The sequence below is a fragment of the Danio rerio genome, chromosome 3, assembly GCF_049306965.1.
Source record: "Danio rerio strain Tuebingen ecotype United States chromosome 3, GRCz12tu, whole genome shotgun sequence".
In the NCBI taxonomy this organism is placed as follows: domain Eukaryota; kingdom Metazoa; phylum Chordata; class Actinopteri; order Cypriniformes; family Danionidae; genus Danio; species Danio rerio.
This window is the reverse complement of record NC_133178.1, coordinates 39,530,426-39,553,459: the sequence shown is the minus strand read 5'-3', so window position 1 is coordinate 39,553,459 and position 23,034 is coordinate 39,530,426. Positions and strand designations below refer to the sequence as shown.

The 23,034-nt window shown below is 36.2% G+C and overlaps 1 protein-coding gene across 1 annotated transcript; it reads right to left on the bottom strand.

Annotated features, from left to right (window-relative positions):
* Positions 1-10,193: 10,193 nt before the first annotated feature.
* Positions 10,194-22,624, bottom strand: fscn1a (fascin actin-bundling protein 1a). Its single transcript, NM_001076560.1, is given in 5 exon segments — positions 10,194-11,257; positions 14,685-14,852; positions 15,041-15,162; positions 17,567-17,723; positions 21,671-22,624. Coding segments are annotated over 5 exon segments (1,476 nt in total). The 5' UTR covers positions 22,494-22,624; the 3' UTR covers positions 10,194-11,051.
* Positions 22,625-23,034: the final 410 nt, after the last annotated feature.

The window sequence follows — 23,034 nt, the reverse complement described above, 5'->3', positions numbered from 1 at the left end:
TGATTTTAGTCACTTTCTAACAACCTATAATCAACCAAATATCAACGACATTTGATGTCGTTATTGGACATCAAAATAACGTTGTCCTTAGACACTGGCTAGACTTGAATTTTGGTCACCTGACATCACAACCTAAATCTAACCTAATATTAACATCTTATGATGTTGTGTACCTGCTGGGCAATAACTAAATGCACTACAGAATGTTATGTTTACAAACACACATCCACAAATTACATGTAAATGCATCAGCTTTTAACAGCGTAATATTCACTACTCGGTACTCTTGGACACTTTTGAAAAGTCTAGTTTTACTCATACTCTAAGTAATATTTACAACTGATACTTTTACTGTACTTTATTTACAGTACTTGATTTTTCAGTACTTTTTCCACCACTGGTTGAACACGACGGAATATATACTAATGCCATCTCACGGCAATTCAGAACTTTTGATTTGTTGGCTAATTTGTATGAATTTGTACAATTTAAGATGATTTGCTCATCCCCCCAGTGACTTTTAAAATTCTTCATTTTCATACGACTAAACTCTAATTAGCCACTAAATTGACAAAATGAAAAATAATTAATATTAATATAAAATATATTAAAGAATGTTGGAAAAAAGCAGCCATTGGCCTAGTGGTTTGTCCCTATAATGGATTTCATTGGCTGCTTTTTTTCCAACAACTCCCTATGTGCTCAACAGAAGAAAGAAAATAATAAAAGTTTGGAACCACCTGAGTGTTAATAAATGTTCATTTTTGGGTGAACTGTGCCCTAAACTTAATCATATAACGAGTAGAGCCCAAACTGTTTATAATCAGTGGACATGGCAACACTGTAAGTGTACTCTGCGAAGCAGCCGTCCCAGCATATGCAAGCACTCAGGTTTTGGGAGTCTTCCATACGCAGTGAAAGATAATTCAGAGATTAGTTGACATTTAAAGCCACTTGACATTCCTGAAACTTTTCACACAGATAAATATCTGTAAATGATCAGTTTCTCGTATTTTGTGATTCATGTTTTTATTTTCCTTCATTTATTTATGCTTTTGAGTTGCATTTTGAGACCTTGATCTTTTTTCCAAGAACTTTTAACCTTAAAAATTAAAAAAGTGACTTTTATAAACATTTGTAATAGTCTAAAGTGATATATTGTCTGGTTTGGTGTTTTAAATTAGTACTAAAACTGAAATAACTGTGTAATAAACTGCCAGTACATGTTCTGCAACTTAGGTTTATTTCTTAAACATTATATTATTTTGAACTACCAAAATGTTAATGAAAGTTACTTTGTTAAACTGTAGAGTTCAATTTTCAACATCAAAAGTTGAGCAGAGCAGAGATCAAGGTCCTATAATGCAATTCACAATAATTGTAAATTGTAACCTGTTAGTTAACAGATCCTGTTACAGTGCATGCAGAGCATCCTTCAGTGTAAGTCTCCGTGAGTAAAGATTACTCTTGTTTGTCTTTTTTTAAACAGTTTATATTAAAGGTATGCTAATGTACAGAGGGATGCCATTAAAAAAAGTCTTTGTCTTGTGTGTGCTGAAGTGCTAATCGACCCCTGGCATGAAGGTCTGGTGTGGACTGGCAGTCATGAGAGTGTCATGATCCCCGCTGTGAAGCCCCAGGCTCTGGTCAAACACAGCAGGGATTTCCGGGGGTCAGTGATGCTCATGTGACTGCTGAAGCTGCTGGCCATGTGCTCTCATTTACTAGGAAGAAGGAAAACCTTTTTTTATCTTCAATTTAATTCAGAAGTCTGTTGCAAAAATGAACAATGTCAGATATTTCTGAAGGGCATTTTATTCACAGAATGAATTTGATTAACTACACTGAGATTTCATTTTTACCTATTAGCACAACATAATTTGTCTCTAATTCATGTTAAACCGTTTTTGGAGTCTGTCCATGATCTTTTTTTGTTTGTGCATGTATTCATCTGTTGAGCGTGATCTTCATTTGCATTCAGCGGATCAGTTTAACCTATATTTTACACATAGGAAGCGGATTCATTTTGACTATAATTTGCATTTTTCAGTCCTTTCCTTCTAGAATGGAAATTACATTTTGACATGCTAAAATATATATGCAGTTAATTTTTTTCTGTAAGGAATTAACACTTTTATTAATTCAGGACACATTAAATTAATGAAAAGTGTTATAATGTTTTCAAAACTTTTTAAATATATAAATACAGTAGAAGTCAGAATTATTAGCCTCACTTATAACTTTTTTTTTCTTTTTAAAATTTTTCCCAAATGATGTTTAACAGAGCAGGGAAATTTCCACAGGATGTCTGATAATATTTTTCTTCTGGAGAAAGTCTTATTTGTTTTATTTTGGCAAGAATAAAAGCAGTTTTTAATTTTTTAAAAACCATTTTAAGGTCCACATTATTAGCCCCTTTAAGCTATATTTTTTTCCAGAAGTCTACAGAACAAACCATCCTTATACAATACCAAATTCCCCTAACCTGCTTAGTTAACTTAATTAACCTAGTTAAGCCTTTAAATGTCACTTTAAGCTGTATAGAAGTGTCTTGAAAAATATCTAGTCAAATATTATTTACTGTCATCATGGCAAAGATAAAATACATCAGTTATTAGAAATGAGTTATTAAAACTATTTTGCTTAGAAATGTGTTGAAAAAAAAAATCTGCTCTCTGTTAAACAGAAATTGGGGAAAAAATTACAGGGGGGCTAATAATTCTGACTTAAACTGTATATGAAGAGTTCAGATGCAAAAACATCTAAGTGACATCCAAAAATAAACATTTTTCTCAGACTCCTATGTTTATTTAACTTTTTAACTTTATCTAAATACTTTTTTAACATTAAAACATTTTACAGAACTAAACAGTCAGTGAACGCAGCAGTTATAAAAATAAAAAATATATATAAAAATAATGATTGAAATAATATTAACAACAAGTAACACTACCAGTAAATAAAAACAAATTACAAAAAGACACACACATCATTTTCACATTTCAATGGATATAGCTGGGAATACTATGTCCTGTTGCCATGTTCACATACAGACAGTGACAGATGCCCATCTTTGTTTAAAAATATCCAATTTCAATTGAAGTTGAGCAGTCATATTCCATTCTATATATTGATTCAAGTTTTTCTATCCACTGTATTATTGTTGGATAGTGTGGCTACGTCCAATTTAATGTTATAGTCTTTCTTGCACTTAGTAAAAGTATATGTAGTATATATACCTCTGATTTTTATCATATACATCCTGGGGTATCCCTTCAAGCTAGAAAAACAGGGGAGTAAAAGGTAGGTAACTGCATTATTTACATGATCTCAATCTTTACCCCTTGCCAAAATGCCAGTAACTTCGGACATTACACTCCCTACATTCCCGCAACCCCTCCAACATTAGTCTCCTATGTTTATGTTGAGTTATTTCATTTTAAAACCATGAAAAGTTTGCATTCTTTGGCATGAAAGTAAAACTATTGAACCTACACACAGGAACATGATAAAAAAAAATGGTCAGTTTGGAAGAAAATTTCAGATGGCATTTAGAGGTAGGCATCTGAACTCCATATATTCATATATATGTAAAAAAAAAAAAAAAGAAAAGCTGATAATTATCGGTTTTAACCTATAGGAAAGAATAAAATGTAATATATTAATGAATTCTGAAGATCCAGTACAAAAGTTGTTCATAGATTTTATATTTCTGCTTCAAATCAGCATATTAAGATTGTTTTAGAAAGATCAAGTGGCACGCGATTTACAAATGATCTCAGAAAGTGGACAGTTCACGTGCTACATCTATTTCAACTGCATTTTCAATGGGAAATAATGTTCCGTGTGAGTTCCATTTTACACAAAGTCATTTTGCTTATATAAAATAAATATAGCTTACAACGTGCCAAACATGCAAATGCATGGAAAACTTAGCAACCGCATGCATGAGTAGAGAAAACATCATGACATTTAGCACAGGGCAAACATTGTTCTTTTTCCTCTGAAGGTTTCAGACACACGTTACCTCTCATATATGATACACATTATGAATCTCATCCCACGTTAACATACCAACACAATCTCACGGTAATTCGTAACTTTTTCATTTAGTGGCTAATTCGTATGAATTCGTACGATCTAATTCGTACAATTTAGTAATGACGGTTGGGGTTAGGGGTGGGGTCAGGTGCCACGCCTCCTTTTAAAAATCGTACCATTTCATACGATTGAATTGAAAATGTGTCGTTTGCTCTGCTAAATGATATGTTAACCAAAACTCTGCTTGGAGTGAGATGTGTTTTGCATACTAATAAAGCATTTTGCCGAAAGAGCTATCTTAAAAAAAAGATAGATGAAGCAGAAACAATAAAAATAGCATGCGTCTCTCGCTTCTGATTTCCTGTGTAACCAGAAATCTAGACATGCTTGCTGAGGTGGAATGCTCATATGAGTTTCCTTTTATGAAAACATATTGGGGCCCATAGAGGCCTCTCAAAGCATGTGCATTTAACTGTTCTGAGCAGAAAAGGGGAGCTACAGACGGTGCGGAAAAGCTGACAGGGAGACAACCCGCCTTTCTTCTTCTGGGATCATAAAATGACTCTTTAGTTCATGCAGAGCCTCATGTGTCCTCTTAGATAGCATTGTACTAGTAATAGGTCATATTTGTGCTACCCAGGGCCCTAATCGAATTATTCATTTGTACTTTATAAATGACTAACACTTTTGACATTGATTTCACCTCCTTAGTTTGTATTGAACACGCATGGAGTTTTAGAGCTATAATCCAACAACGATCTGCCATTAATGAAGATTAACTGGTCATTAACCAATCAGTCTGTGGAAATTTATTGAGCTGCTAAATGTTGGAGGGGCTTCCTATTCAGTGTCCTAAAGCTGATACATTAGTGTGAAGAACAGGAGGGTCACTCTTTGTCTTTGGGTTTGGTGTGTTTGCTGGAGCTCTAGATGGACTATAGATACAGTTGAAGTCAGAATTATTAGCCCCCCTGTTTATTTTTTCCCCCCAATTTCTGTTTAACAGAGAGATTTTTTCAACACATTTCTAAACATAATAGTTTTAATATTTAAAAAGAAAAAAAAAAATCGAAGGGGGGCTAATAATTCTAACTTCAACTGTATATTACCCATTACTCATATGATCTGACTTTTTTCTGGTCTGGATTTTGTAAGATTTCCATTAGTGATTATTGACAGTTTTTAAATATGAAAATATTTAAATGTTTTTTATATTTATATGTTTTTTCTTCTGGAGAAAGTCTTATTTGTTTTGTTTTGGCTAGAATAAAAGCAGGTTTTAATTTTTTAAACATCATTTTAAGGTCAAAATTATCAGCCTCTTTAAGCTAATTTTTTTTCAATAGTCTACAGAACAAACCATTGTTATACAATAACTTGCCTAATTACCCTAACCTGCCTAATGAACCTAGTTAAGCCTTTAAATGTCACTTTAGGCTGTATAGACGTGTCTCGAATATCTAGTCAAATATTATTTACTGTCTTCATGGCAAAGATAAAATAAATCAATAATTAGAAATGAGTTATTAAAGCTATTATGTTTAGAAATGGGTTAAAAAAAAACAAATCTCTCAGTTAAACAGAAATTGGGGAAAAAAATTATTCAGGGGGGCTAATAATTCTGACTACAACTGTATATGCAAAGTTAATTTACAAAAACAAAACTACAAATGTTTAGATATCATGGTTTTATGCTGTGTATAACTCCAGAAAACTAGAATTTTGAAGTTATGAAAACTGGTGGTTGTTTTTGCAAATAAACTGTATATCTAGGCCTGTCACGATGTCATTTTTGTTGTTGTAAGATTTATCAAATCAAAATATATTGCAATAAACGATATTATTGTCATTTTAAGTATTTTTTTTGCCACTCCATATAAAATGCCAGAATAACAACAATATAATATCATCACAACGCAAGTACACTCTTCTGACAGAAGTTTTTATTCTATTTAATTTAATTATAGTCATTTTTAACAGTTTAATATTTAGGCATTGGAATCAGAATATGAAAACGCATATCATAAATAAATAATAAATGTTAACAAAATAAGTGCAAGGTAAAGTAACAGAGGCTGTGATATCTTCTACTAGATCTATTTTCAGTTGTCAGACACCCACATGAAAATATACTATAGTCATTTATAGTAAATACTAGAGTGTTTTTACCCATACTGACACTGACACCTCTGATAGGGATAGAAATGTTGCACAATCAGCTCAAACGTTGCTGGAATTGGCTTTTATGTATGTGCAATATATATTGCATCACCAAAAATGATTGAGGTCATGTCCATGTGTGCGATACGTTAATATATTGTTTATTGTGACAGGCCTGTGTGTGTACGTTAAGAAATAAACCTGTCTAAACGACACTTTCATTTCCAAAAAATATATAAAGATACCTCTTGAATATTCAAAATGAATAGGGTTTGTGTTTGTTTTATTCTGTAAACTTCTCATCACATTTCTTTTACTGATGGTACTCATGAAATTTAATTTAAGATAGTAATTTATAACTAATTATTTTATTTTTATTTTTTTAGTATAATTACAAAAATGTGTCATTCCGACAGGTTTATAAAACAATACTACAGCTTTAACTTCATATGGGTTAAGAAATCATACAGTCAATTATTGAAGTGAATCAAACTAGTTATTTCAAAAAAATTTTAAGACAAAGGAGGCCGACACAGTGGCTCAGTGGTTAGCACTGTCGCCTCACAGCAAGAAGGTCGCTGGTTGGGTCAGTTGGCATTTTTGTGTGGAGTTTGCCTGTTTTCTCCGTGTTGGCGTTAGTTTCCTCCGGGTGCTCCGGTTTCCCCCACAAGTCTAAAAAAAATGCAATATAGCTGAATTGGATAAACTAAATTGGCCATAGTCTGTGAATGAGTTTGTATGGGAGTTTCCCAGTACTGGGTTGCAGCTGGAAGGGCATCCGTAAAACATATGCTCGATAATTTGGCGGTTCATTCGGCTGTGGCGACCCCTGATAGATTTACGGGACTAAACCAAAGGAAAATGAAGAAATGAATGACATGGGTGTTGTTCAATAGATTAAGGGCAATTTAAGGAAAGGTTTTGATCGAACTTCAACTACTATATATACTAAATGTATGGAGTAAATGTGAGATCGGGTTACTTTTTCCTTTTTTTAAATGTATTATTTGGTGCTGTAGCAAATATAAAATCTTTCTCATATTTTTAAAATGATTATATGTTTAATACGCATTTGGGGGGAGTTGGAGAGGTTGCTTAAATGTGTCTGATTTAGGTCAAAATGGGCTTCAATACATTATGGTTAAAATTGTCTGCTCTTTTCCCCTCATTGATAGAGTTGCTTCTGTTAAGTTCTTTTTAATGCTTTTTTATTAACATATTTTGCTGCAAAGATCACATGTTTTTGATTTGTTTCTTCATGCATTTTAGCTACTGAAGCTTCTTTGTCTGCTGACGGCACAGCGGTGCTTTAGTTATAATTTTAGATTCTTGAACTTCAACAAATGACATTTTTGTTGTTTTCAATTACTCAGCAACTGGGATCGACATCATTTAGCGAACCGCTGCTCCAGTAATAACACTGAACAAAAGCCTCATTGATGAAGAGGCCGCCAGTTTTAAAAAAAAGGACAGAGTTGAGGTCTCGGGAGAAAAGGAATTTCTCTGGTTTTGAGCTCTGCTGCTGCAGGCTGAGCTTTCAAAACAAACGTCATAGAGCCGCGGTCATACTTCACTGAAATCTGCTAAAGCTTTGTGGCAATTACAGATAAAGCCATATCGCAAACTTTATTATCTTAAGATAAAATGTATAGTTTATCATAACACAATAAGTATGTGTGTTTGCAGTGTGTACATAGTTATTATGCAAGTCAAATTTCCACTATTTTTTCCTTAAGTTAATTTTACCAATTCAGATATAGTGCTCTGCATAACTGAGTACACCTCATTTTGGAAATAAATATTTTTCTCCATTTCTCGGTGAATATAGGCAATGTGTTTTGGTGCATTTAAACAAAACAGATTTATTAAACAGATATATTTATTAAAATAATATTTTAGTCGCCGAACATATTTAGAAACTTAAAGATAATACAATTAAAGTCAAGCAAAATATATCTTTAAATCTGTATTTAATATTTTTCTAGAACATATAGATTTGGGTGTACTTAGACCTTTATCACTAGTTATTTTGATAGATAAGCTCCATATTTGGCTTCAGGGCTGATTAATGTAATATATATGCACAAATATAATACTGTATAGCCTCCTATTAAAAGTTTATTATTTGTTTATTATCATTAATGCAAGATGTGTATCCTTTTTATCAGGCACATGAAACGAAAAGACTCTCAGATACAGATGGGCACAATTAGTCAGGTTTTCTTTAACAGCTAAAACAACGTAAGGTTTAATATTTATTTAAAGAAATAAAGAAAAGACAGTGAATCCCCCACAAAATGATTTATTCTATTTACTTACCCTTAAATGGATCCAAACATTTTGAGTTCCTTTCTTCTGTTGAAGAAAACATTTTGAAGAATTTTTGAAACTGGTAAACACTTCTATGGAAGTGAATGGTTACAGGTTTCCAACATTTTTCAAAATAACTTCTTTTGTGTTCAACAGATAAAAAAATTTGTTGTGGCAAGGTTGAGTGGATGATTGCATACTATTCAGTTTGGGGTGAATTTATATTAAGTGAAAGTTTAAAGATTCATTACCTTTAAAAGATAGACACTTTGTAAAGGCTGCAGCTCTGGGCAAATAGTGGCAGTGGAGACTAGAATGGGTCCTGATTTATGCTTTCAAAACACAATTCTTTAACTTAATTTTTTTAGCTCCTTAGTTGATTTACTTTCTTTATACCGACCTGCTTTTCCAGTTTGCATTATTTTTTTTCTCTATTGAATATAGCCTACTTTAAATAAATCGATATATAGTATTGCACCACTCATAGGAATCCATAAAAATATATAGGCTACATCACTAAATAATACGTACAATCAGTTACGATGCATTTATGCATTTAAGATCAAGATTTTTTTAACTCTTAAAATTGATGAGCAAGACTTCCGATTAAGCTGCAAGTAAATAAATGGTCTACAAGAATGTTCAAGTGCAAACTAAAGATAGCTACATCAACCACAAGCCGATGACCACGGAAGTCAGACAGGTGGACTGCTCGAGTGACATTCAGAACGGTTAAAACGCAGATAAATAAATCAATATCAGGTGTTTACAGTGTTTGAAGTGGTTTGGAGGAATTATACAAACGGCATCGCGTCTGTAGAAAACATCTCGTATTTCACAAGACTGGTGAAAGATCGCGAAGAAAGACCGTGAAGAAAGGAGTTGATTGGGCGTGTTTTACGCAGAAGACGTGCGCGTGACCACTTATTAGTTTTTAAATCACTAATAATCATCAATCAGAACAAGTTTAAGAACAAAAATCAACAACACAATTATTAACGAATAACATGATAATCATTGAATGTGTATGTTAAAGAAATAAACAAAATAGTTTCATATTCAAACCGCATTTATTTCCGGATTTCATTTGTACCCATGGCACATGAGGAAACAGAACCATAATATCAAAACAATATAAAAAGACATTTGTAAAGTCTTTACAAAGTATAGATGTGGAATGTCTTTTTTTCTCTCTTAATGGCCTTATATAAGGCACAGTCATTATCATTCCCTTAGCAATGCGGGGTTATTATAAGAAATGATATTCAAGAAGTGGTATAAACAGTACTTAAGCAGGTATAAAGTGGCTCCGTTTAATGCACACCTGAAGTCAAATTAAGCACCAGTTTAAGTCTTTAATCGGTGATAATGTCTTCATTTTGGTTTTTTAAGTATGTGTTAATGTACTAATGTGGAGAACAGAATAAGGTTCATGATAATGTCTGTGCCTTCTCGAAAAACAACAACACAAGTGTTAGATGAGATTTCCAGTGACTTTCCCAGCTTCCAGACGTCTCCAGTGAACGCAGACCCGCCATTCCATTAGGATTTGTCAGGATCGAGAGGGAAAAGTGGTTTAATTTACCATAAATACTGTGTTGAACCTGCAACAACATACCTCATGTCGGTATCATCACATCCACAGCTACAGCACACAATCTAACGATGACATCACTTCTGAGTTGCAGAAAACATTTCTCATTTTAATATCTATATTTCTTTCCCACACCCATTTACAATTCTAGGTTTAACTCTAATCTTGAGATGAGGGACTGTACAGTACCAATCCAGTTTGTCTCGGTTTTCCTCTTTTGAAACATTAAAATGATTCTAATGGCACAAATAGTTTGGCAGCACACATCAGATCACTGCCGTACTTCAAACGTCACAAAAACAAAACAATATAGCTCATTTCAGTGGTTTAAGAGCCATCCTTCATTGCTCTTTATGGAAAAAGAAAAGCAAAACATTCATACATTTACCTGTAAATACTGCCTTCGCCCTCTGATCGAGAGGGTAGGTACTTGTGACTGGCATTATAACAGGAGGCATACATCAATAGCTCACAGTCACAAGGTTTTTCTTTGACATATTTCACTATATGTGTTAATATTTAAGAGTGTGAGGCTCGTACGGGACTGTGCAAAGACGAGGGGGAAGGATCACGCTACAATCTGGTACATCAAAAATCTTGTGGCGCCCGCATAGCCGATCTTCCAGAGAAGTGGAGACATGCCAGTCAAATATTAGGACAGATTAAGAGATGACATGAGATGTGCTTTAACCACACAACACAAATTTGGATGCCAGTTAAGTCCCAGAAGTCCCCATTTTGGCCACTCGTCAGGTCATCGAAAACCATGGCACCCAAAGTACTTAGACAGACTGGAGTATACGTGACTAAAAGTAAGCCCCTTCACCTTTGGGTTTCTCTCTGCTATTAGCCCCGTGTGCTCGCTTGTATTCAGAAACCATTCAAAACGCATAACAGAAAAGGGAAAAAACTGAAAGATAAAGCCACAGTGGTTACTTGAGTGCTCTTAGTACTCCCACATAGTGGAGCTGTCCAGATCGTCGGCGTTGGCCTTCAGAACACCAGCGTGATCGCCCTTCAGGTATTTCCCCTCTGTTGTCTTGATCGCAACTTTGTTGTAGTCGCAAAACTCCAGGAAGAAGTCTACCGGGGTGTCGCTACTGCTCAGCACGTTTGATTCACTGCCCACCATCCAGTACTTCCCTGTGCAATCTGAAAAGAGATTTGAGGAGTCAAGTAAAGAGTCAACATGTTTTGATAATTTTGAAGAATGATGGTACCCACTGACTTTCCAACTATGGAAATCAACTGGTGCCAGTAACCAGCATTCTACATAAGATCTTCATTATTCAACAGAATAAAGATTCTAAAAAAGTATGCAAGGGAGAGAAAATGATGGTAGTTTTGAGGTAATTTTAATTGTTTTAGTCAACATAAAAATCACAAATCAACAGGTGAAAATGGGGCCTGAAATTTACTTTCAATCACTTCCAGAGGTAATTGAAAATGCAATCTACCAGAATTATAGGAAGTGTAAACCTTCATTTGGTTAAATGTGCTCAAATAGCCAAAAAACCTTGTCTACTCACTGCAAACTTAAATTCCTAAACAACACATGATGAGTACACTAGTTAGTAAGGATTCAAAGATTTTAAAAGTCTGAAAGTGTAATTTTGGTATGATTGCAGAAGTGTAATGAGCATAAAGATTTAGCAGTCCAGATTCTAACCCAAATACACAGAATAATTGTGTCATTTTGTGGCTGGCAGTACTAAAATGAAAGCTGCTGCTCTATGAATTGCTTTCCATTGTTCATGTTAATTTAATCTGTGAAAATATGAGCGAAAAATTATTTTTGCCTATTGACTTTATTTTTCACGGCTTGAGATTCAGCCCTCGAATATTCAAAATGTCTAGTTATGCTGGTTGATGTTGCAAACCGATATTTTCTTATTAGATTACTTCTCTTTTTATGTATGATCATGAACACACTTGTTTGTAGAGTGTTTTCTGCCATTTGTTATTCTTAGTCATTTGTCCCATAGTCAACAAAGCCGAATACAGGTGAAAACGGGGTCTGAAATTTACCTTCAATCCCTTGCAGAACAGTTGAAATTGCATTCTTCCAGAATTATAGAAAGTGTAAACGTTAATGTGGTCAAATAGCCAAAAAACATTGTCTACTTTCTGCAAACTGACCAAATTCTTAAACACCACATGATGTCGAGGGCACTAGTTTAGTCAGGATTTAAAATCTGCCCAAACATTCTGAAAGTGCAAATTTGGAATGATGGCAGAAAAGTGTAAAAGCATAATGATTTAGCAGTCCTGATTCTAACCCAAATACACAGAATATTGTGTAATTTTGTGGCATCAGTACTAAAATGAATATATTCTTCACAGCTCAAGAATCCGGTCTCAACCATTTCCATTGATTTTTAGACGTTGTTGGGAGAAAGGAATATATTTTTTTATTATTTTTGTCTCTTTTTCTTCTCATTAAACCATTGTATTTGTATTGCTTAAAGGTGATCTATATTAACTAAATTTCCTCTCGAGTTTGATATGCCTTGCATACTAATGAAGCATTTTTGCAGAAGTAGATGAAGCTAATAGAAATGCAAAGACCTGATTGTCTAAAATTAACTTGAGCACTGCAGTTAAACTTCCTGTGAGCAGAGATTGAAACCGAACACAGAATATGGACAGTTGAGAGGTCTTATGCTTTTAATGTTGTGCAGAGAATTTGTAGAAAAAGAGGACGTATGCATGTATGGGTGCGGCCAATAGAGGACTGGAGAATGATTGACAAGTGACACATTTCACCAACTCCACCTGTTAATATCAGATGCCTCAAGGTCAGGAAATGAAAGTTGTTGAGCACCTCCTGAATGTAATTCTTGCGATACATTGGGGATACCAGAATTCTGTGAATCGAATCATTCATTTGTATCCAATAGGTTACTAATTTGTTTAACATTGAAGAAAGTCCTCGTCTGACCTTTTTATTGAACACATGGAATTGATGTAAAAAGGTAAAAAAATGGATTGTTATGCTGGTTGATGCTGCAAACAGATATTTATTATTATTATTACTATTATTATTATTATATTACTCACTTTATATACATGGCTATGAACACTTGTTTTTATAGTGTTTTCTGCCATCTCCACTGCTGAGACTGCAGCTCTGCACAAGACTTTTGGCCAGCAAAGAAATTAAAATGGTCATGCCGAAGTGAGTCTTTTTCTCTCAAGGTTCTTTTCTTCACTCTCCTATAGGTGAAGTTTTTTTCCCTCTCCGCTGTCGCCACTGGCTTGCATGGTTCAGGATCTGAAAAGCTACTTATTGATGAATTTGCTCTTCAGTGTTTAGACTCTCAATAATGACTTCAAACCACACTGAACTGAGCTAAACTGAACTGAACTTAAACACTAGAAACTGAACTACCCTGATCCAGTTACTATGACCATTTATGTGAAGCTGCTTTGACACAATCTACATTGTAAAAGAACTATACAAATAAAGCTGAATTGAATTGTATCTGTTATTCCTAGTCATTTCTCCCATATATAGGCGACTGTATATAATATTCTAAAGCAAATTGCAAAAATAACCTCACTTCTACATTGCAGAATGAGGTCAATTAGCTTGACACACAAAAAACTTGACAGTTTTCAGGTAGGTTACTAACGCAGAGGACCTATAAATGTGCACACTTTGACCCACTCATCTAATGAAAAAAACACTCCATTATTGCTGACGAAAAGAGATCAAACTAAAATATCAAAAAGATAAAAACTAACTAATAATATTTATTATAATCCACTGCATTGCACTGTTGCACTCATTAAATGTTTGAATCATAGTGCGCACATTCAGTCCTGTTACTGGGGCAGTAGACTGGTCAAGTGTCTGTCAGTGTCAAGTCGTTTTCATTGACAAAATTACCACTGCATTTTTCACACAACATTAAGTAGGGATGCTCCAATCAGATTTTCGCAGCCGATACGTAGCACCAATTCCTTGTCATGGTATTCAGTCGATACAGAGTACCGATTCTGATGCTTCAAGCTTTATATAACTGCCATTGCATAAGCACAATTACCCTTTAAGTATGAGATCTCACCTTACCTAAGAGAATAAATTAAGGATTTTGCATACATGTAATGGTCAGAAGCAGCTTTACAAAAAGAGAATAGATAAAACAGATTTTAAAAATGGTTATAAAAATGACTAATAATGCAATTTGGAAGCATTGCTCATGTGTTATAGCGCCGCTGAGGCATAACCCAGGTGCATCTTCCTCTGCTTGAAAACAAACACCTGCGATCGGTTCATGAGATTGGCCAGATCAACGAGTACCGATGAAGTCATGAAATGTGATCATCAGCCAATACCGATCTTTGGCCAATCGATCGGAGCATCCCTATTCTTAGGTAAACTGTATGAATTTATTTTGCAATAATAGACTTAAATCTCAGACACCATCCATACAAGCTCCCACACATAGAGGAAAAAAAAAGATTAAACATGTAAACACAAATGTGTCTCCTTCATCTACTTGTGATCTAATTGAACGAATGCCAAATCAAAAATGTAACACCATGTTTAAGCATTATTGAATTGCAAACAAACCTCGTAAGCTGTAGGCTCCATCATTAAAGTCCAACCCAAAAACGTCATAAGAGGAGCGGTTGGAGTCCAGAGTTCCAGTCACTCTCCTGCAGCCAATGAAGCCATGTTCTCCTCTCAGCACAATAAGAGGCCTATTGATGAGCTTCATCAGGAACTCCTCGGTCTCACCTGAAAAAGTAATTTCCCAAAGAGTCTCACAATAGGCAAGCACTTAATGTGTTTGTGCTGTTAAAGTGCTCCATTTAAAACGGCCACCAATTGAGTGGCAATCCATCAACATACAGTCCACTAAATCACTGCATCATTCCCAAACAAAAGGTTGAAACAGCGGAAACTGTACAACACCACACACCCACCTGCTGAGTCAATAGTGGCAGCGAGCTGTCCATTCTTTTTGGCGGCCACATATTTTCCATTGGTGGCACGCAGGGTTATCTTCTTCCCACGCCACTCAATGTCAAAGTAGCAGTTAGCAGACCTGGAAGAGGAGATCATACAAATAAATGTAGATATGCCAATCATCAAAGCAATACAATTTATTAAAAAAATTATAATAAAAAAAAGATGAACCTGTGCCTGAAGAAATAATGTTATCTTCTAACACTTCGTTCAGAAATCTGCATTTTTTATGACATACATGCAATGTAATGTATTTATTTAATGCCATGTCAGCAACCAAGACTATTTTCATGGCAAGAATATTTCAACAATAAATTAAATAAATTAAAAACAACAAACAAATCAATAAATTAATTAAATAAGATTTTTAGTGTTAATACATGATAAAAATTCTAACATTTGTCCAAGTGTAACTTTGTAAAATGTCATTTCATTAAAGTCTTCCAGAATATGACATTCCAGCAAAAGCCAGGAAAAAAACAGACGGGTAACAAAACAAATATAAAAAGTAAATGTTGCAAAGGTTTGGTGGCAGTGAGGCCTTTTCTCCCTCTATTGCCATTTTATTCAGCAAAGATGAATTGAATTACACAAGATTACAAGTAAATACATAACATTGCAAATTCATTTAACTTCACATATAAAATGTACACACATACAGACATCTACATGCGCTCGCATAAACACATTTTAAACTTGACAAAAACTCTCGACAACCGCTGACCCAGAGGAAGCCCTGCTTTGGCCTGATCAGGCACGGGAAGTGACAGTGGAAACGCGCCTGGCCTTGGACCACCCTGGCTCGCTCGATTTAGGCGCAGTAGTGGAAATGTGGCTAATTTAACCTTTGATTTGGCCCTCCATCCTTCTCACTTTCTTCTCTTCTCAGATGGGATGAAGGGGTCGGGCGAATGCTTTTAAAGAGATCGTAATTTCTAATTTGACGAAGCCTTTTGTTTGTTTGTTTATTGCTGAGCTACAAAAGCTGAAATTAAATGTTTCAAGTAAATCTTGGAAATGACCCAGATTTTTAACAATTTAAATATTGTCACTCAGCACACAGAGGACTGTGCAGAAGACATCGATAGGGCAGACAGAATCTGGGGACAATTTTTGCTATTTCTGCACAGAATATTGTGAAAAGTGTGCGGATTAATGCAGAATGATTGAGGGTGTATCGTAACTAAAAACTTAATATTATCACTCATATAAGTACGTTTTTAAACAAACAGTATGTTTATTCCTATATCTAGATTTGTTTTTGCACAAAATAACAGCCTAATGTAAAACATAAAAGTTAAACATCAGTAGGCCATTTGTAACTGAAAAACGCAAGCCTTGGCCTTTAAATTGGCCCTATATTAGTTGCCCATTTTTAAGATTCTTGTCAGTAGCTGTGATGTCCCTATTCTCATTTTGTGTGTGTGTCAATTCTTTTACAAAAAAATGCTCAACTTGTTGAAGTATTGGAGATGAGTAATCTGCAAATGTCTTAATAATTTTGATGGCCTGATGCATTAGTTAGAATGCATTAGAACTTTGAAGCAGATAATGCAGTGTGGCAAAGTCAGGCACTCTTTGCGTCTAGAAAATGGAATTGAACCATAGTTCAGGTAACTATCTTGGTATTTCCTGCATTTATTTTTTCCAGTATTGCTAGCGCTGCGACCCGAATTGTTTGGAGCTTCCTCACCTGGGTCCTTTATGATTTGGTCATTAGTATAAGCTGCTGAAGGCGAATCAGTGGAGGATGAATTACAAATTTATCCTCTTTTTTGGTCATCCAGGGGATGAAATGAACTTGGGCAACATGATTGTTCTTCTAATTGTCAACTGCTAATTTTTTTTTTTTATATGACGCAACCCCCCACAGAGCTTGCTGAGCCCCCCTTGTGGGCAAGGACACCCGAGTCGGGAACCATTTTACTTAAAAGACAGAAATTATTACTTTAGAAACTGTATTGTAAGAAAATCACAAGTTTTCATATTACTCATTAATTTTACTTAAATGATTTAAAAACTGAATAAATATAAATGTACACAAAACTAAATAAATAGACTGGACGGGCTTAAAATCTGCGGATTTCTGCAAGCGCAGATTCCGTGTGGGCCAAGACATGTTTTCTGTTTTTCTCTTCTCTCTTCTGTTGTGTACCCTGTCCTGTCCTAGGTGTGCAACTATTGGTCAAGAAGGCCATCAATCACCATTTTGATGCACTTGGCGCACCAATCAGGAGCTGATTCTCCACTTTTAAAAGGCATTCAGTAGAACAGAAGTGCTTGGCTCGCCACTAAACTCCTAAATTACCCATGGCAACTATATTTACCTTCTGCCCACTAGCCTTAATCAAGTTCGGTTTTTAGTCATTTATAAGAACTACTTTTGGCATCCCCGATCTAAAGAAAGCTTAATGTAGAATGACTGCAAACACTAAGCACATACAACAGTCAAAAGTAAAGCATGTACTGTGATTTACACTCACTTGGTAGAGGCAGTGCATTGGAGGCCACCGTTGGCTGTGAGGGTCCAGTATTTGCCAGTGCAGGTCCTAAAGGCACACTTCTTTGTGTCCTTACTGATCTCCATCTGGAAGGTCTCCTGGTCTCCTTCCTCATCTTGGTTAGCAGAGAGATCCATGCCTGACAAACACAAGATCGACATATTTTAAAACCACATTATAAAAACCACAAACTCTGACTCTTCAGTATCACATCTTTGATCTGGATGAGGCATGCGGAGTAAGCAGAGAGCGAGTTGACGACAGAGTAGAGATTCTGATCTTTGAGATTATTTGACTTAAGGGTGTTGGATACCAGGGACTATCAGTCTGGCAATTGCTCGGGCCTCCTCCTCACACACAGAGTTAATCTCCTTAGGAATTCTGGGCTGCCATATATGCCAGGATGCTTAGTGGGAAGCTTCAGGACAACAATGGTCAATGCATCCGGTTTGCAGTTTAGATTCACAGAGCTTATTGAAAGACCAGACCACCAGTGCTCTACTACAGGAAATCTAATTAAACTCCATTGTATGCATATAGACAAACAGACATCAGATAAAGCTTGCGTTTATGGTCTAAACCTCTTAGGAAAGGAAAACATAATTTGATGTCAGGATTTTGGAGGGAAATATTAAAGCTTTATTAAGAGCGTAAGAGCTGCAGTTTCTCTCTCTCTCTATCTATCTATCTATCTATCTATCTATCTATCTATCTATCTATCTATCTATCTATCTATCTATCTATCTATCTATCTATATATATATATATATATATATATATATATATATATATATATATATATATATATATATATATATATATTAAAGGGATAGTTCACCCAAAAATTAAGGCTGCTCAGTGTTTACTCACCCACAAGTCATTATAAACCTTTATGAGTTGCTATCTTCTGTTAATCACTAAATATTTTTAGCTGAAAACATTTAGCCATTGGCACAAAAAACAAATACTGTGAAAGTCAGTTGTGACAGTTTTTCAGGACTCTTCAAAATATATTCTTTATATTTTTTTTATTAACACAAGTGAAAGGGGATACAAAAAACATTCAATTGTAAAAATTTGAAAAAAAAAAAAAAAAAACAAATATATATATATATATATATATATATATATATATATATATATATATATATATATATATATATATATATATATATATATATATATATATATTTATTTAAAGAAAACCTAATTTTAAAAAAAGTCATAACTAAATGATTAAGATTGTTACATAGTCATACCATAAGGGATCTGATAATCTAAAAGTAATGCTTATAATGATTATATTACTTTTCCAGCAGTTCAGATGTTTTGGCAGCTTTCTTATTTAACGATAGGCAGAAAGATTCATAATAACGTTTCAAGTCAATACTAAATGTTCTAAGATTAGGCAAACACTCAATAACCACATTTGTGAAGTTGGAAAAGGCCACAAAGAGTTAAAAACTTCTACACGTTCTCCATTTCTTCTTTAGTGTTCAACAGAAGAAAGAAACTTGTAAAGGTTTGGAACAAGTGAAGGTTAAGTAAATGATGACAATTAAAAAATTGTGAGTGAATGATCCCTTTAAGCCTTATTCTAAGAATGAATCCTGCCAAAAAATGTGAATCCTGTTAAAGCATTGTGGTTCATTCTTCAAACAAACCCGTCACATAGATTTTTCATCTGATTGCTTTCGTGTTAGAGTTTCACCAGGCTCCTAATTAGGCATGAGACAATATAGCGGTTTGGAAAAGTCAAAAGTTTGAATCCGCCAAGATTTTCTGTAAATGTTTCTAAGGTATGTGCATGTGTTTTTTAGGGCAACAGTATCTTTAGCAATAAATATGTTTAAAGATGCCACTTAAAATGTAAAGAAATCTGTGTTTTTTTTAAACTAATGAAGACAAGAGAAGTCAATGATTCATTTCAATTATTTAGCCTGACATGTTTACTGCTCCAAAATGTTATAAATCTTAAAAAAAAAATTAAATATATTGTGTAGAAAGGGGGAAAAAAGTTTTAGTTTTTTTACCCAAACATTTTAAAAATATATATTTTAGAACAGTAATCACAATACCGCAATACTGTGATATTTTTATCCAACGTTATCATACCGTCAGAATCTTTTTCCAAGCCCATACCTACTCATAATACATCTACATGAAATTGTGTATTACCACTGCTGCAACTTGGCCTCTGAAAGGCAGATTAAGTTTCCCCAGAAATATGCGTGCCTGAATGAGCAAGGAAAATAAATGACCAAGATGAGAAACACATGGCTGCAAATGGAAGATCTGCACACGAGAATGACTAAGACGCCCGAAGACTTGCTCTAAATCAGTCTCGGGCAGGACAACAGGCAGAAGAAAAAAAAAAAATCCTCTCAATCATTCTAGGGAGGTATGCATCCTCACCCGGCATTTAAATGGTTTGGGAGGATCTTTTAAGCCACCAGCAGACACACCCCCAACCCCCATCGCCTGACGCCCGACTGCCAATGCTCGATCTATCCACACGACAACTGCAGGGCTTCTATTCCCCAATGAAAAAAGCCTTTAACCTTGGCCACGAGATAATGTTGAGACATACATTTTGATTGCTTTACATTTATTTCACATTTAGAGCACTAATAAACACTGAAATCAGCTCATCGGTCAACAAGGTCGAGCAGCTGCGATCATATAGGAGGAAAAAAAATTCTCAAATGAGTACAATATATGATGCAACACACTGGGAAACCATTCATGGAATGACAGACATCCGATGTCCTTGCCACAAAGGAAGGAAGAGCAGGCCAGCGAAGAGAGAAACTCCTAATCTTTTAAGACAGATGCATTTAAGTGAGAGTAGTGTTTTTGTGCGTGCTGAAATGGCTAAACTTGTGCATAGCGAGGCTCTATTGTTCAGCTGCTGGGCTGCATGGTGAGATGGGGCCCAGAGCATGCTGTCTTTGTTCTCCCTCTACCCTCAGCACACGCCTGAAATCTCGGCCCCCTCACACATTTTCTGAAGACAGGCTCAAAGGAGCTTGTCGCAAATATTGAGTCTCGTTCCTTTAAGGTTTTTGTCCCTAGAGGCAAATATTTGATCTTGGGAAAGAGTGAATGGAGAGCACTGGTGGGGTATTGGTGCATTATGATGGAACACATGTGATTTGATGTGGTGCATAATAATTAAGTCCAGATCGCTTTGCGCAAATCAATTGCTTTTAGAGGACAGAAGAAATCTTGTGCTACCATACAAATCAAAAGCATTAAAGAGGTCAAGTCTATAAAACAATGGCTATACAGAGGAGCCAAACCTGACCTGCAGAGACCACGTGCATCTTGGCAAAGGCCCAGCACACTGGCACTATCCTGCCTCATCCAGCAATACTGGCAAACCAGAGCCAAGCAAATCCCAGACATCCTCTCCTAATGCATGTCATTTTTTTCAATTAAGCACTTATTAAAACACAGCAGAACACCACATTTCATTTCCAGCACTAATAGGGCAGTTGAGCAGCAATGGGGAATCTGAAAAGCACAATATTTTTCACCAGTCCAGCATACAGCGCTATATAATTTGATCCATTATTTCAGTCTGGCAGTCTCAGGTCAATTCCTCTGGGTGTTTACAGTAATGATCGCCTTGACTCTCAACTTAATTACAGCACACTGACCTCTCCAAAATACAGCCGTTATGGAATTTACAGAAGAGTGATTGTGCAAATCTGCAGACGGGGGACTTGAGCATTGATTTCACTCTCAGATTACGGATTTCTGTTGTGACAATAACCCACTGGGACCATCAGAAGGAAAAAGCGTTGGGAAAATGGATCCTCACTTTGATGCACAACCGGATTAACCATTAAAATGATCTTTCCAGGAAACATTCGACTAAACTGCAGGATGCTCAAAGCTTTTGCACTGATCCACCCCTGCACACAGCAACCACGAGAGCTGGATATCTATAATTTAGAATGAGCTGTAGATAATTATGGAGGATTTATAGGAACCCAACCCTGACTGATCATACCCACATATGTACCAGGCGTTCTGCTGGATGAACACATCATTAAGCGACAACAAAGCGGCATCATTTACCTTGTCTGGTGGACACATTCCTGTCGTTGCCAGCGGTGAGGACCACTTGCGGATGGCTCTGCTCCAGAACGAAGAGCTCATCCTTGCCAACCTTCATGCTCTTGCCGGACTTCATGGTTCCACTGGGACCAGAGGGAGCTAGGTACTTCCCGGTGCAGTCTCTGAAGGCCACCTTCCCAGACCTGAACTCCAGCGTGTAACCCGTAGTCTTATCCGCCGTCTGGGACAGGCTGCCGTCGTTCTTCAGGAAGCGGTTGTCGGAGGTCTGAAGGTGGTACCTCTGGTCCTGGAAGACCAGGGTGATGAGGGAATCCACGCCCCAGGGTACATCCCGGTCGATGGCTATCTCGTTCTGCTCAGAGCTCAGGTGCGCGTACCTTTTTCTAGTCACGCTGAAGATGTTGACCTGTGGGTGCATGGCGATGTGCACGCTCCATTTCTCCGCGATGGAGATGGTCTGGGCGAAGCAGGTTATCCTGTCCTCGGTGCCGCCCAGGTAGCGCTTGTGCGGCTCGGACTGCAGTGACCAGCGCCCATCATCATGTGCGGTGATTATGAAGCGACAGTCCTCGCCCGGGGTCTCGCTGTCACCCGTCACGTTGCCGTCTTTGTCGGCTGCGATGTACCGTCCCAGGTGGCTCTTCAGGAAGAACATGTTTGAATCATCTCCGTCTTGCTCCAGGGTCCAAATCTGCTTCTTCTTCATGCTGGTGGCTGATGCATTGATCTTGAAGCCGAAGGTCTCGGCCGTGAGGTACTTGTTCCCGCAGTTGATCAATCCGAATTGGATTTTGAGCATGTCGCTGGTTCCGTTTGCAGTCATGGTTGCAGCTCGTGGCCTTGCTGGAGCGGGATCTGCTGGTGCACCGTGGATGATGTTGACGGGTCTCTTTGTTTGCTGGAGCGAGCGTGCGCGCGCCTCTCTCTCTCTCTCTTTCTCTGCAGCCTCACAGCGCGAGCGCACAGACACAGCTGGGGCTTTTATACAGATGAGTGATGTCACGCGCCGTCCCGCCTCTCCTCACTCACGCATCCCAAAAAATGAGTTGGAAAACAGAGAAATATGGGATGTCATGCCTTGTGAAACTAGTCATACTTAAATATTACTGTAGTTAGAGAGCTAAATTATAGATATAGATTTAAAATGCAGATTTTAGATGACCATATCAACATAATAAAATGTTTTTAAAAGCATTAAAGTCATGATGAACGATTAATTCTTAATTTTATTGCAATATAAATACAATTTCACCAGATGAATTAGTTTTTTTTCTGTTGCTAACAAGCGTTTGTCCAATCAGTTGTCACATTTTCAAAACTCTAAACACAGTGAGCACAGCATCAGTCTTTTGTCTATATATATA